The sequence below is a fragment of the Idiotropiscis lumnitzeri genome, chromosome 8 (genome assembly GCF_059441095.1).
Source record: "Idiotropiscis lumnitzeri isolate Australia: NSW breed Sydney's pygmy pipehorse chromosome 8, RoL_Ilum_1.0, whole genome shotgun sequence".
Lineage (NCBI taxonomy): Eukaryota > Metazoa > Chordata > Actinopteri > Syngnathiformes > Syngnathidae > Idiotropiscis > Idiotropiscis lumnitzeri.
The window spans coordinates 20,365,631-20,379,231 of record NC_142398.1 but is presented as its reverse complement, the minus strand read 5'-3'; the positions used below and the strand labels follow the sequence as shown (position 1 = coordinate 20,379,231).

Genomic DNA, 13,601 nt, shown 5'->3' with positions numbered 1-13,601 from the left:
ATAAACGCTCGTGCAATATGGATTTTATCATGCATTATAATTTTTAGCGATCACATTTTAGAAAAAAAAAATCCACCTGTTGCTGAACTTTATGCTATGAATGTATTACTATCAGTGCAGGGCACTTGACCCTTTTTTTGCTGGCCAGTCCCCCGCCCGCCAGCCGCTATCTTGGTACAGTACCAACCTTGACCCTCTGGCCTTATTCATAAAAACTCAGGGTGAGCGATGTGGGAATGCTGTTAAGCCACAAACCCCCTCGACAGAAAAATTAACGAGAGTATTGAACAGGAAACTACATGTCAGCAGCGACCCCTCCCTAATCCACTGACAAACATTTATGGAGTTCCAAGTTATGGTGCTGCATCCCTGAAAGTACGGTTGACAATATCTCCGCCTATCACAATTACAATTGTGTCCCTTACAGGATTTAAACCAGGTCCAAAACAGTATTCTGCATGACCTGAAGCTCGTCACAGCGAGGCCCATGGAAGTGGAGCGGAATATGGCCCACTGGAGATTTGCCTCTGCAGTAAGTGCACTCGTGTGTCCATCCATCCATTTCTATATCACATGCGCTGTTCAGGGTAGCTGCAGCCCATCCCAGATGACTTTGGATAAAAGGCAGACCACACTCCGGTCTGGTTAAACAGAAGGCACAGAGTCAGGAATTTCAACCACTACACGGGTGACCCACATGTGTACGGCCCTGTAAAATGATCAAGGATGAGCAAATACTTAGCACTTGCTACATTGGGCCTTCATTTTTTACGGGGATTTAAAAAATATATTTTTTTTTTTACACATCAAACAACTTATTAAGACTATGTAATGTGATGCATACAAAATACAGTGCAGGGATGACTATGCTGTGACTCATATACACCACCAGGGGGCAATAAAATCATGACTGATTCTGAAAACTCTTCAGTACGAAGATTGCACAGTACATTTTTATTAATGCAGTGAATTATAGTCACAATTCAATTTGACTCTTCTTCAACCTTCATGAAATAAATGAAAAGGACCCTGGCTTAAAAGCTTCAATGCACTACACTAACGAATGCCACAGTCGAAAATGGATGATGGGTATGTGAATATGTCCGCGCTAGCATGTGATGAAAACAACCAATGTTGTGATTCAATAGCTAGCTGAGTACAGAAAATGCATGTTTGTGGAGCGGTAAAATGATCATTGGAGTTGTTCAGGTTTGTCTGGTTCTTTTTTTTTTTTTTCAATCGATTTAATTAAATGATTGCTGACAAGATTTTAGTTGCCTACAAGAATGTGGGCATTTGCTTTCTGACATTTTAGATATGCAGGTCATATAACTATTGGTAACTTAAAAAAAAAAAAAAGTAAAATTTTTTGGACATGATAAATTGCCCACAATTACATCTTAAAGTGTTTTACCACTACAAAATATTCTCACTTTTAAATTTTAATTAAAAAAACAACAACAAAACATACCCGCGGTCACGGAAAAGATGCAACACCTTGAAACGTAACCTAGAAAGATGTTTTCTTTCAGTAGAGTTATAATGATTGATCTATGTCCATTGTATCACATCCTATTTGGAGCTGCTTCCTGGCCGAGGAGCTCCTGGGTTGCCTTTACTCTCAGCGCCTTTGACCACACAGAGGGGCTTGTGTAGGGATGAGCTCGCCTTGTGGGTCACATCATGTTCAATCTTGTTCCTGATGGCAATTTCCAGACCCTTTTGAGAAGACAACAAATGGCTGATAAGCTCCAGATTCAAATTTGTTTAAAACAAGTGTGAGGGGTAAATCCCGAAGGTATCCCCCCATGATAAAACTGGGTTTTCCTGTTCACTTAGTCACATAAACACACCAGTTTATGTCCAAACAAATAGTAGGCATTCAAAGTATGCCGCTTTTGGGTCAGTTATGAATGATCTTGACAGTTATTTTGGTAATCTCGTTGCACACTTGAGTACAATGACAATAAAGGGATTTCTGATTTCTGAAAATATCTTACCTTCTTGAGCTTCTGTTGTTGAATCACATGAGCCTTCTTGGGCGCAATGATCCTCCCTTTAAGAACAAAAATTTACTTTATTTTCTTTTCGTGAACTGCGGTATTATCTGCGCAAAGCTGTGCAGAAATTGTTCATAAATTTGAAATCCCCCGAAAACGAAATGTCGCCTGAACCGGTGGCATGCGCGCTGACTGATGACGTCACGCTTAATAATGTATTTTTGGAATACCTTTCTATGCCTCCATGTTTGTCGCCCGTTCTGAGTTAATAAATGATTATATATATTTTTTAAATTCTTGTACATTGCTACGCTTTGGAGGATCATTCTTCGGTGTACTGCGTGCCTACGGAAGACGTCAAGGTATTTAGCTTTGTAATGCTTGAACGAATAGTTAGAACGGCGTAAACAGTCGCACGTGCACAGTATGCTGCTATTCAACCAGAGATTGTTTCACGTTTTGTTCCTCGTGTCAGTTGCTAGCCGGTACAATATAACATTATTACCTCCTTTCTTTGGACCCTTTTGTTTGTTTTGTGGTTGCTTTTTCGTGGCTCCAGGACGTTGAGCTTTAAACTTCTGCGAACCTTGCGCCATGTTGGCGAACCGGAAGTCAAAACGTCTGAGATCTTCTTCTGGTTTACAGCTCGTCTACTTTTTACTTGACCGCCACCTATTGGTTGAATTGCGATGTTACCACCTGGCGACCATGACATAAAACCAAATGATTTCACCGTGGTTTCATTTATTTTTTTTCTCATGTGAAAACACAGTACCTGATTGCATTGTAGCTATATACATATATTAAAAAGCAACAACAAAAATGGTCAACTATTTCCACGTCACAAAATTAAACAACAATCAAGTGATTTTCAATAACAACATACTACTTTCATAAAGAGGCCCTCTGAGCTAAATTCGTCCTTCCCATGGAGCAGGTGACACTAATAAAGATCATGCTAAATTCTGGCCCCTGTTTGGGCATGTTGGAACAATACAGTTTTTTTTTTGCTTAATTAGTTGTGATAAAAACATACTTAGAATTTTATTATACAAATCCCTGAAGGGAGACCCAATACAACACTCTTAACCTAAGCTATATGACAAACAGAGTGTTGCAACTAAATATTTGTGTCACTCGTTCTACATACAACGATTGAAAAGATGTTGACAAAATCTATCCGTATTGTTCGGCAGTTTTTTTTTGATCCACTGTGTGACAAGGTGCATGGAAAGTCCTTGTGTCCGTCCGTGCTTGTCCAGGTTTGTAGGCAGTGAGGTAGTGTGCATGGTTTAGCAGGCCTTTCCAGGAAAGAGAAGCAAACGCCTTTTGACAGTTCATTTAAAATGTCATGTAAAAGAAAAATAATACTGCACTGGAAATTGGTGTAGCGTCCACAAACATTTCAGAGTGCTTTGAAATGATCCAGGACAAAGGAAAATACATATTATACTATTTGGCAATCCTGACGCTGCTGCATACCATGTCTTAGTATGTACTGTGCAATCCAACACAAATCCGAGTAGACAAATGCTTGTGTGTCAGTCGGAAGCATCATTGTGGTGGAAACAGAATTTTAAAAATTCAGTACAATGGAATCATGATTTAAGTACATAAAATATGAGCAATATCTCCCAGAGCTCCTTCGGGACATGTTTCTTGGCACACACACAACTCTTAAACGTAGGAGAACAATTGTGTATTTGTACACATTTTATACTGGGAGTTTTGTTTTTCAAGTGCTCTATAAATCAAGTTGTGGTTTTGTGTCCGATTGATTTGAATAAACTTCAATATATATTTGCAATTCTATTATTTAAGTGATTTAATTTATTTTATTTTTTTATTACTCATTCTCCAATCATCACTCAACCTTCTTGCGAGAACCAAATACACAATGAAGTGTTCACCCAATCTTCTAGTCAGTCCCCACATTACATTTCTGTCCGACTCCTCAATGATCGCAACACATTTATTTTTCTGTAAATTCACTTTTGTAAAAAGCCCTGATAAGCACAATATTGGCTGGCCCCTGATCATGGTGACGAAATAATTTAAAGAGCCAAATATTACGATTATGTCAACAAGGCTAGTTTTCAGTAAAAGTACGTAGAACCTCTGAGAAAACTCCTTCCAGTGAATGATGTAGTTTTATTTTTGGTCAATCAATCAAGCATTCGGTTTCTTTTTTCACAGTTTCTGAAAGTAATTTACAGCTATTTTGTGTTCAGTGGACCAAAAGAAGCAACATGAGTATAACTCAGCTGCGTTCAAAGAAAAAAAAAATACAAACTGACCAATTCACACTTGAATGTCAAACTTTTATTTTATGATGGCCTCTCCCTCGCTGTGGATATATGAGAATTCACGGGTTTTGGTGAGACCTTTTTGCCTTGTCTAGATTCTTTATTCTAAAGAGTGTAGTGTACGATGAACATGGTGAGAATGGTTCTGAAAGAAGCATGGCTACATATATACCCTAAGTGGATAAGATAAAGTAAGCGTGTAAGATTAGTAAGAAGACAGAGTAAGTACCGTATAAATATAGCTTTGTGTTGTCATCGGGGGCCCATCAAGATACTTCACTCTTTTTTCAAAATGTTGCCACACAGGCTTAAAATTGACATGATTGTTTCATATGACAGCTTTAAATTTGGATGACACTCTCACTAAGGTATCTACACAAAGACAAAAATTAAATGTTAATATAACATTTTGATGCCACCGTGCGTCATTTGAACTTACTAAATCAGCAGTAGCAGTGGATTTGATTTTCTACATTATGTACACGCTACCAGCAAGGACACAAATGTATTTACAAGTGGACAGCAGCACTTTCAGAAACCATAACGGATGGGAATGCTAACGTTAATATGAAAATCAATCTGGTCATCAATGTTATTGGTTCTAGTGAGCCAGAAAATTTCCCCTTAGTTAAGACTCAAAATGAGTTACCAAAAAATGGTGAAGGATTCGATTCATATTATCACTCACGGGAAGCCTTTTTGAAAAGTGAGAGAGTGTGAGACTGAAGTAAATAAAGGAAAAATTATGGAAAGCAACAGGGGTGGGCTAACTGATCTTATGTGTGTTTGACTCCCTGCAGTGTTTCAGCTTGCGCATGAGAGTGTTTGTGTGTAAGAAAGAGAGGGAAAGTTAAAAAAAAATCATTTTCCTCCACTGACATGTGACCACTGTTTAGTTTTTTTTTTTAACCAAAATTGAATATCATGACAGTGTGTGTGTGTGTGGTATGACGAAATGAAGTGTCAGTGTCTGAAAGTAAGGTGCAGTGGCGAGAAAATGCCAGCAGGTGGGGCTCTAGAGGGCAGTGAGGCGGCCAGTGAGAGCTGCTTGGAGCTCTGAGGGGAGAAAGACCCCCAACTCTGTGATGATGCCTCCTGTGATGAGCTGGTGAGGAGTCACGTCAAATGCCGGGTTCCACACCTCGATACCTGCAGGTTCGTGGCACAAACAGACACAGCACATTATTTGAAGAAAAGGGCAATGGTAAGAAGTTACAGAACAAATACTTTGTTACCATACAATATAGATTTTTCAAGTAACTGTGTTTAACTCTTGACTTTTCCCCCCCAACTTTTTACTTTTACTCTCTACATTTGAAAACATCTGTACTTGTCCTCCTTTGTCAAAAAAGGCTTATTTTTTTCCCCCTAAGCTCCACGGGTGACAACAAAGTTCACAAACACTAAACAGGGAGCAGCGACATTGAGGCATGTGAGCCAGTGAACAAACTCATTCAGTGCCAGCCACTTTTGATGCAACTCCGGTCTCGTGCACCCAATGATGAGTCACATTTGTTGCATCTTGTTTCATGCAAGACTAAGAACTTCAGAGTTGACATCTGGACAGAGAAAGAGGTTCTGTTCATCCAGACAATAGAACGACAGCAGAGATTTGCAAATTACACTTGCACATCCTCCTCTCCAAGGACCGTTGTGCCCATTAAATGAGTGTTCTTTAATTAGTGTGGAGACCTTTTCTGCTCTGCAAATGCAATTATAGATCAATGACTCCGTCCAGCGCGAAGATAATCAACTTAAATACACGCACATCCACTATTTCCAGACTCAACTTACCAGTGCCATTTAAACTGTGTTGGACAGCATAATTTTTCATCCTTAATTAGTGTGCCATTCCTTAATTATGTTGAACACCAAAGCAACAACATGAAGCAATTGGATTTTTCAAAATAATTTGACCTAAAATCGTTTTCCAATCATTCTATACCAGCTTGTGAAGTCAAGAGCATCTCTGCTGTTTCCATGGTGACCCTGGACCACATACAGCATTGTTCTGTAATATTGGTAGACCTGCTGCGACACATGTCACGTTGCGTTAGCGCTAGCGTCCATGCTAGCGTTATTGTTCAGAAGAGTGAACAAGCTTTGCTGTATGCAAAACTGACCAATGCCCATTTAAGGACAGTTTCAGAGAGTATATTTCTTAATCAGAATGCCATGTGCTGTATATTCAGTTGAACTTATTTTATTTTTTTAGGGGAATGTGGAATTTTCAATGTGGAAGCGAGCATTCCATTGGAATTAAAGATTTTTTTTTTAATTAACAAGAATAAAAAAAAAAGTTCAGTATCACATTGTAATGTGATCAATTTCACTTTATAATGTGATGAGTGTCACATTATAAAGTTCTCTTGCTAAAACGTAATTTTGACTTCCGCATTCAGGAAAACAAAACAAAGCCATTTTTTTTTGGTTCAGCTTTTTAAATCTTGAATCTTTTATTCACCTGACAATTGATTGTCTTTGTATCCCCTTCTGTGTGCACTGCTCAGTGTGACAGAAATGCCCAAATTGTAATCCCGGATTACCTTGCTATTTTCTGAGGACAGCCAAATTCAGGAGTTGGACTGGGCTCATTTTTTCAAACTAGCCTCTTCCTCTTTTCCCCCATGGGTGATTTTTTTTTAATTTAATTTTATTTTTTATTGCAAAGTGATCCATTGCTGAGATGTATAGAAGGCGCGTTTAGAGAACGCCTCTCATTCATTTCCAAACGCAGCGAGCACTGGCGCACTGCGCCCCCATTCGGAGCACTTTGTGCCTCGCCTCTTTTTTGTTGCGCTCTGAATAGCCCATCGACAAATTTGAACAACACTAAGTTTCTGAATGGCTGCAGTGAACCAGTGCATGAATGGAGAATAATTCTAAATGCACCCCTAATGCGCACGTAACTGGAGGACTGACCCCGCCCCTCCCTGCCTTCATAAACACACACGGGATGCAGCAGCAGCAGCACAACCACAAAAACTGGAATTAGATCGGAACAGAATGACTACTTACTTGTGAAATTCAAAAGAAAAACCAAATTGTTTTCTGACGGGGCCCTCCTAGCGCCATGCCTCATGCACAAACACATGCACACGTGCCGTTTTTACACACCTGAAGCAGCGATGGGGACTCCATTTATACTGGTGAGTTCTTCCGGCGGGCGAACTTCGATTATGATGTCCCGCCCACTTTCCAGGCTTAAGTCACAAGAAGTACTGGGAGCGGCCACGTAGAAAGGAATCCCATGATGCTTGGCAGCGATGGCTAGCTGGTATGTTCCCACTTTGTTGGCTGTGTCGCCATTGGCAACCACCCTGTCCGCTCCGACCACCACAGCTGTGAACAAAATCCAACAGACAAACGAGGTTAGGACGAGGTTGACGTGGGGGGGAAAAAAAAGGAGAAAAGAAGCGGCAAACCCAAACCTGTGATGTTCATTTCTCTCATCGTGAGGGCCGCCATGCTGTCTGTGATTAGCGTAGCGGGGATTCCCTCGGCGACGGCTTCGTACGCCGTGAGTCGAGACCCCTGGTTGTACGGCCTCGTTTCCGTGCAGTAGACGCGTTTCAGCCTGCCCAGTGCGTGAAGGCTTCGCACCACTCCTACAAAGCCAGACTCACGCTTAGCTACACTTACAGCTGAAGGCTCACAATTAATTAAGTCTTACCTAGTGCAGTCCCGTACCCGGCCGTGGCGAGCGAGCCAGTGTTGCAGTGTGTGAGGATGGTCACCGAGTCCCTTGGGACGCCCGAAAGGATGTGCTGGGCGCCAAAGTTTCCAATCTTCTTGTTGTCATTGACATCTCGCTCCAGCATGTCTTCAATCCATGCGATTACACTGTGAGAGACACAAGAGGTTAGCCTTCAGCTGACGCATCGTATACGCTTCAAGAGCATGCATGCATGCACAAGGACGAAATGAGTACAATTAATTTGTACACTCGGCAAGAAAACCCCACAATTGTCAGTAAAATAAGTAGAACGGGGGTGGGCAAACGACGGCCCGGGGGCCGCATGCGGCCCGTTAAACGTTTTAATCCGGCCCGCCGAACGAAAAATTAAATGAATAAACTTTGTTAATGTTTTATTTTTTTTAAATAATGTGGTGTGTCAAAGGCAGGTATTTTATTGTAATGCTTTTGTTCATTTTCATTTAAAATTAAATGTATTTTTTTTTTCTCCGATGAGGTGAGGTGACCAAAACACTCCATCCATCTGCTCCTGGTTCGGCCGCTCTGTCAAATTTTAGAACCAATTGTGGCCCGCCAATCAAAACGTTTTCCCACCTCTGAAGTAGAACCTGACAAGATTGGTGCTTCCCAAAATACATATTTTCTGGGAGAATATCTTTTGGATAGATGAGGACAAAGCTGGAAATTTTTTACATCAGCTCTGTGTTAACAGGCACAAAAATGAGGCACATAGAAAAGAGAAGAGCACTATACGACTGTGATGCAAAAAAGGAAGCTTAGTTATGTTTCGTGGCAGCTTTGCTTCATCCGGCGCAGGGTATTATGGTTCCTCGCCTGGATATTGACATAAAACACCAGAGTAGATGCACCAAAGAATGACTAATAGCAAAACAATAACACTATACTGAAAAAGACGGAGCTGACAAGCAAGGCAGCTACGGGACGACCGACAAGAGAAGGTTGTGAGGGAGATGTGGTGAGGGAGTTGGCAGTTGGCGTTCAAGAGGAGGATGCATAGGAAATATTTTACAATATTTACATTCACAAAATTTACAAGACTCGTACTTTAGTAAAATAGTTTGGCCTTTCTACCAACCTCTGGTAACTGCATAAAAAAAAATCCTGTGCAGTTACAGTAAAGCATTACAGATTAGCCATTATTTTGAGAGAGAGAGAGAACTAAAATGCACATGACCAGTTGAATTCAGACCGGCTTGGAAGACTTTCTCCACGATCAGAACAATCATCTTTAGCTTTCATGACCAAATTGTAAATGTATTCCTTGCTATCTATAAAGCCATTGCATCCCGTGCAGTGAGTGACATCAGTTTTTGGTCGTTTTTTTTTTTTTTTCCGTCTTCACATGGACTCTTAATTCTTCACTTAGACATTCAGGGAGAAAGCTTCCTCATTTTCACTTTGGTTCATCCGCTAACGTTCATGTAGCTTCTGGAATACAGATGTGTTGTGACAGCTCCAACCCGGGTGTGAAAAAAAGAACCCAAGTTAGATTGTTCAGAATCTTATTGCTGATGATAGAAGGTAAATGTAGGTGTGAAGAGAGGAAGTGAAGCAAAAACCAACAAAAATACTTTTCCTTCTGTGAAAAATCACATTGAATTCAAAATGAAGCATAGAATTGAACAGAATTTGTCAGTCAGTCTGATGACCAAGGTCCAAAACGTCAAGTGGGTCGGCAATGCCCTTGCGGCCTTTTCCCCTCAGTCATAATCCATTAAAGGTATTGAGGTGATTCCAAGTTTAGAAAAAAAAAAACATTTAGTAGTTTTTCATGGAATCTCTTGAAAGAATTGCCCAGGCAAGAGAGAGGGAATATTATTAGGCTTAAAAAAATACAGACCTATCAAAACAGATGGCATCAACAGTAGGAGTTGCCAAATGTCCAATCTGCTTCATTGTGAAGAAGAAAGTATACACCGGTAGCCACAGCAGCAGCCAAAGGTTTAAACAACCACAAATAACTTTATGTGATGGAGAGAAATCACTCGTCGGTCGCAGGATCTCGCCCGCGAGATGACTGGCGTATCACCGTTAAAGAAAGTGACAGTCGGACAATGGTTGACTCAAACTTGCAAAGTCACAAAAATTAAAGGCAACTCGATTGCCGCAATTGGGGCAATTAAAGTTCAGCGCATTACCCGAGAGTGAGTTGGCACCATTGGTTACGATTAAAAAGCACAAAGGACAGATTAGACGGCGAGAAAAGGAATTGTTGCATAGATGAAATGAAGATGAACTTGTAGCACCATGCTGCAAATAGAAGAGTGGGATCCAAAGCGCCACGCTAACTGTCAATCATTGCTGAGGCAGCATTATTGCCGGTGGAACTGGGTCATTGAGTGACTTGAAGATGGAGCAAGGCAAATTCTGACGTGTGACGGCGCCGCGCGGTAAAAAAAAGTGCTTGATGACGTAAACGGATGACAACCATGTGAGCTGCTTTTTTTTTTTTTTTTGTCAAAACAAGCTTGAAGAGTCTCAAACGAGAATCAATGGAAGAGAGACGCTGCTCAAGTCAAGCAAAAGTCATCAACTGAACAATATTAGATTACATCCAAAAAGTATTTGTCAGAAAAAAAAATCAAATCACCAATATTTTCATTTGGCTAAAAGTTTTTCATGAGACTGCTCAACAAATCCTATGCGGAGTAGGTGTGGCTACACTAGAGTGTCAATTAAAAAGAAAAACTAACAAAAAATATTTCTTATAAATATTATATATATTCAAGTCTCAAACTACTCTGTATTGTATATGTTTTTTAAATGCCACCAGAGCAAATAATAATAGTAAATAATAATAATAAATAATAATAATAATAAATAATAGTAAAATTGCTGGCGCCTCCTAAAAGGGGAAGTCAACCCCCCAAAAAAGTCTTGGCAATAATATGTTCTATGTGCCTTGATACGTTTAAACATGACATTCTGATTGAAGTCGTGTTTGTGGAATATGAGTTAAGCAGAAAAATCCACCTGTTTTAGCCATTTCAGGGGGGCGGCCATTTTGTCATTTCCCCGTCGACTGAAAATGACTTCAGAGTTGCTCACGGCTCAAGTGACGACCAATCACGGCTCACCATAATTTTTTGGTGTCGACTTCCCCTTTCACAATTCAAATCAAACATGCCCTCACCTTTCTCTCAGCTGCTCGGAGTTCTTCTCCATGCTCTCGTTCTCAGCAAACTCCATCAGTTCACGGGCGGCACGGCCCATGTTGACAGCGGTGGGCCTCGCGGACGTCAGACGACACAAAGATTCACGAATGAACGTCACGGGGTCATCGCCGCCGGCGCCGGCTCGTAACTCCACAGCCAAACTGAGGCAACCTACGATGGCGATGGCTGGGGCGCCGCGTACCTGGTTACGAGAGGAAACCATGTTCAGCATAACAGACATCAAACCACATCGTTTCTTTGTAAATTAAAGTTGTACTTTGACTTATGCGTTTAATTTGAACGCTTGACCAAGTTCTGGATTTAATTCAATCATACATCAAATCACATTAATATTTCCCAGTGAAATTAAATAATAGTTCTAATACAAACCATCAAGTGGCCTCGTGAGTCACATGAGGAGGAGCTCACACCACAAATCAATAAATAAATAAACAAATAAAAAAAATAATAATTATATGACCAAGCGATGGCTTGTAAGTCATAAAGTGTGTGAGTGGGAGCACTTATGTCAAAACTGTATTGTTTTTATATCAATTTGTCCCCTTCGCTGAGTGCGTGCCAAAAGAATTGACATCATTGCTCTGAAATTCTGAACAGTTAGTCATTCCTCCCTCTCCCATTAAACTCCAACTCATCATGACATCACCTTTCTGCTCATAGCACAATTCATCACACTGACACATCCACAGCATCACACTTGTAACTGCTGCATATTTGTGTAACTGGGAGGAAGAAAAGAGGGTCCCAAACATCTGTGAACATGCCGACAGCTGCTAAAGAAGTCCAACAGCATGCAAGTGCACATCTCATCTTCGCCTCTGGCCTTCAAGTATGTAGTGATAAATGGAGTGGGGGTGTCACTGAGTGCAGCACGGGACCAAAAAATGCGAACAAAAACCCTGGCAAGGGGCATTAATAATTCATCAATAAGCCCTCCCAGAGAAAGGAGGAGTCCGCTTGATGGTTATCTATAAGCAGATTGTCGAGCTTGCACAAGGCAATAAGTAATCTACACATTACGGATTTGGTTTTGTGAGTGTTAGTGTGTTGGGGGTTCCTGCGTGTGCCCCAAAAACGAAAATTCAGGCCGAGTGTAAGCGCGAGCAGGGCCACAAATGCTTGAACCGGCAGTGGCAGGAGCACAAAGGAGTCGACGGCAGAGGCGCGCATGGACGTCGGGAGGAGATGCACATGCGGCCGGCATGCACGAACGAGAGGAGCGGGGAGGTGGTGGAAGAGTCTTACCTTCATGGACTTGATGGCCTCGTAGGCGTCCTGCACCGAGCGGATGTCATCGTAGACGGTCTGTTGAGGCAGCAGCAGCTGGTTGAGGATCTGCAGAGACCCGGCACGGTAGCGGATCGCTTCCAGCGTCATGACCGACACGAGGCGGGATGTTGGGGAGGATAACACGGACGGGCGGGTAGCTGGCACGCACACATACAATAGCACACACGCACACCTTCGCGCTTCACTCGACCCCTTGGACAGGTGAGTGCGGCCTGGCTGGCAGTCGGCTGGTATCAACACGAACAAAAGTTAACGAGAGAAGGAGGAAGATGAGACGCAGGAGGAGGGAAGAAGATGAGGAGAAAAGGGAGAGGAGGGTTGGAGGGCTTCACCTACACTGACAGGCAGACAGACACGGAACCACGTGTCCACCAAGCCGGAAGTCCTCGCCTGGTTAGCCACGCCCACCTAACTCTCTCTCCAATGTGATCGCACCTCCTCGCTGTGCCCCTACCCCTTCCCATCCCCCTTCTCTCGCTTTCAGCTCCTTTGTCAGGGGAAATTTCACATTCAAAGCCGTTATTAGCATAACACCAAAGCCCCCCGTTTCCCCCGACAATTGCAAGCATTTTCTACCAACAATGTTTCTATTTTTGCTGCATTCGGTCCTACTGTTTGGACTTATTTTTGTGTGCAGTGCTCTTCATTGTGGTTTTCGTGGCAGAATTGCACTGAAAATGGAAGAAAATTGTCACCGATTGTGAACATGTACTTTAGAGGACAAATGCAGTTTTTCCCAACCTTTCTTGAGTCAAGGCACATAGGCACACCACCAAGAAAAATTGTCACAAAAAGCGGACACACGGGGTCATTGCCATCGGGTTTGGGGGTTCCAATGAGAACACATTTTACACGGAAAAATAAAATCTCACAGGACAGTGCTATACAAAATGTGACAAAAAGTAAATGCAGTACACAAGTTAGTTAGGAACATTCTGCCATCTAGTGGAAGGGCATTTAATTTTTATGCCTAACACTATACATGACCGGTATAGATAGCTAATCTTTCATGCATTATTTGTCATAAATACAGAATTTTCTGACCAATTAAGCGAAATTTCTTATGGCACACCCGCTGATATCTCACATCACTCTGATTGGGAATCATTGC

General features: G+C 41.7%; 2 protein-coding genes across 2 annotated transcripts; both read right to left on the bottom strand.

The window, feature by feature from the left end:
* Positions 1-926: 926 nt before the first annotated feature.
* c8h19orf53 (chromosome 8 C19orf53 homolog) lies at positions 927-2,649 on the bottom strand. The gene is made up of 3 exons (XM_088303469.1): positions 2,506-2,649; positions 2,001-2,056; positions 927-1,719 (listed from the first exon to the last, which is right to left on the bottom strand). The coding sequence occupies exons 1-3, from the start codon at positions 2,594-2,596 to the stop codon at positions 1,573-1,575; spliced, it is 294 nt and encodes a 97-aa protein (XP_088159595.1). The 5' UTR covers positions 2,597-2,649; the 3' UTR covers positions 927-1,572.
* A 1,651-nt stretch (positions 2,650-4,300) lies between these two features.
* On the bottom strand, positions 4,301-12,917 carry mri1 (methylthioribose-1-phosphate isomerase 1). Its single transcript, XM_088303467.1, has 6 exons — positions 12,446-12,917; positions 11,158-11,381; positions 7,980-8,149; positions 7,738-7,914; positions 7,424-7,648; positions 4,301-5,455 (listed from the first exon to the last, which is right to left on the bottom strand). The coding sequence occupies exons 1-6, from the start codon at positions 12,575-12,577 to the stop codon at positions 5,322-5,324; spliced, it is 1,062 nt and encodes a 353-aa protein (XP_088159593.1). The 5' UTR covers positions 12,578-12,917; the 3' UTR covers positions 4,301-5,321.
* Between the last annotated feature and the right edge of the window lie 684 nt (positions 12,918-13,601).

What these genes read in the sequence shown, in the direction of transcription:
- c8h19orf53 (XM_088303469.1), bottom strand. Translation starts at nt 2,596, where the DNA reads ATGGCGCAAGGTTCGCAGAAGTTTAAAGCTCAACGTCCTGGAGCCACG. An exon ending in AAAGGGTCCAAAGAAAGGAG is followed by an intron (nt 2,057 to 2,505) that starts GTAATAATGTTA and finishes TTGTTCTTAAAG; the next exon opens with GGAGGATCATTGCGCCCAAG. An exon ending in AACAACAGAAGCTCAAGAAG is followed by an intron (nt 1,720 to 2,000) that starts GTAAGATATTTT and finishes TCTTCTCAAAAG; the next exon opens with GGTCTGGAAATTGCCATCAG.
- mri1 (XM_088303467.1), bottom strand. Translation starts at nt 12,577, where the DNA reads ATGACGCTGGAAGCGATCCGCTACCGTGCCGGGTCTCTGCAGATCCTC. An exon ending in TCCGAGCAGCTGAGAGAAAG is followed by an intron (nt 8,150 to 11,157) that starts GTGAGGGCATGT and finishes TGTCTCTCACAG; the next exon opens with TGTAATCGCATGGATTGAAG. An exon ending in AGTCCCCATCGCTGCTTCAG is followed by an intron (nt 5,456 to 7,423) that starts GTGTGTAAAAAC and finishes ACGAACCTGCAG; the next exon opens with GTATCGAGGTGTGGAACCCG.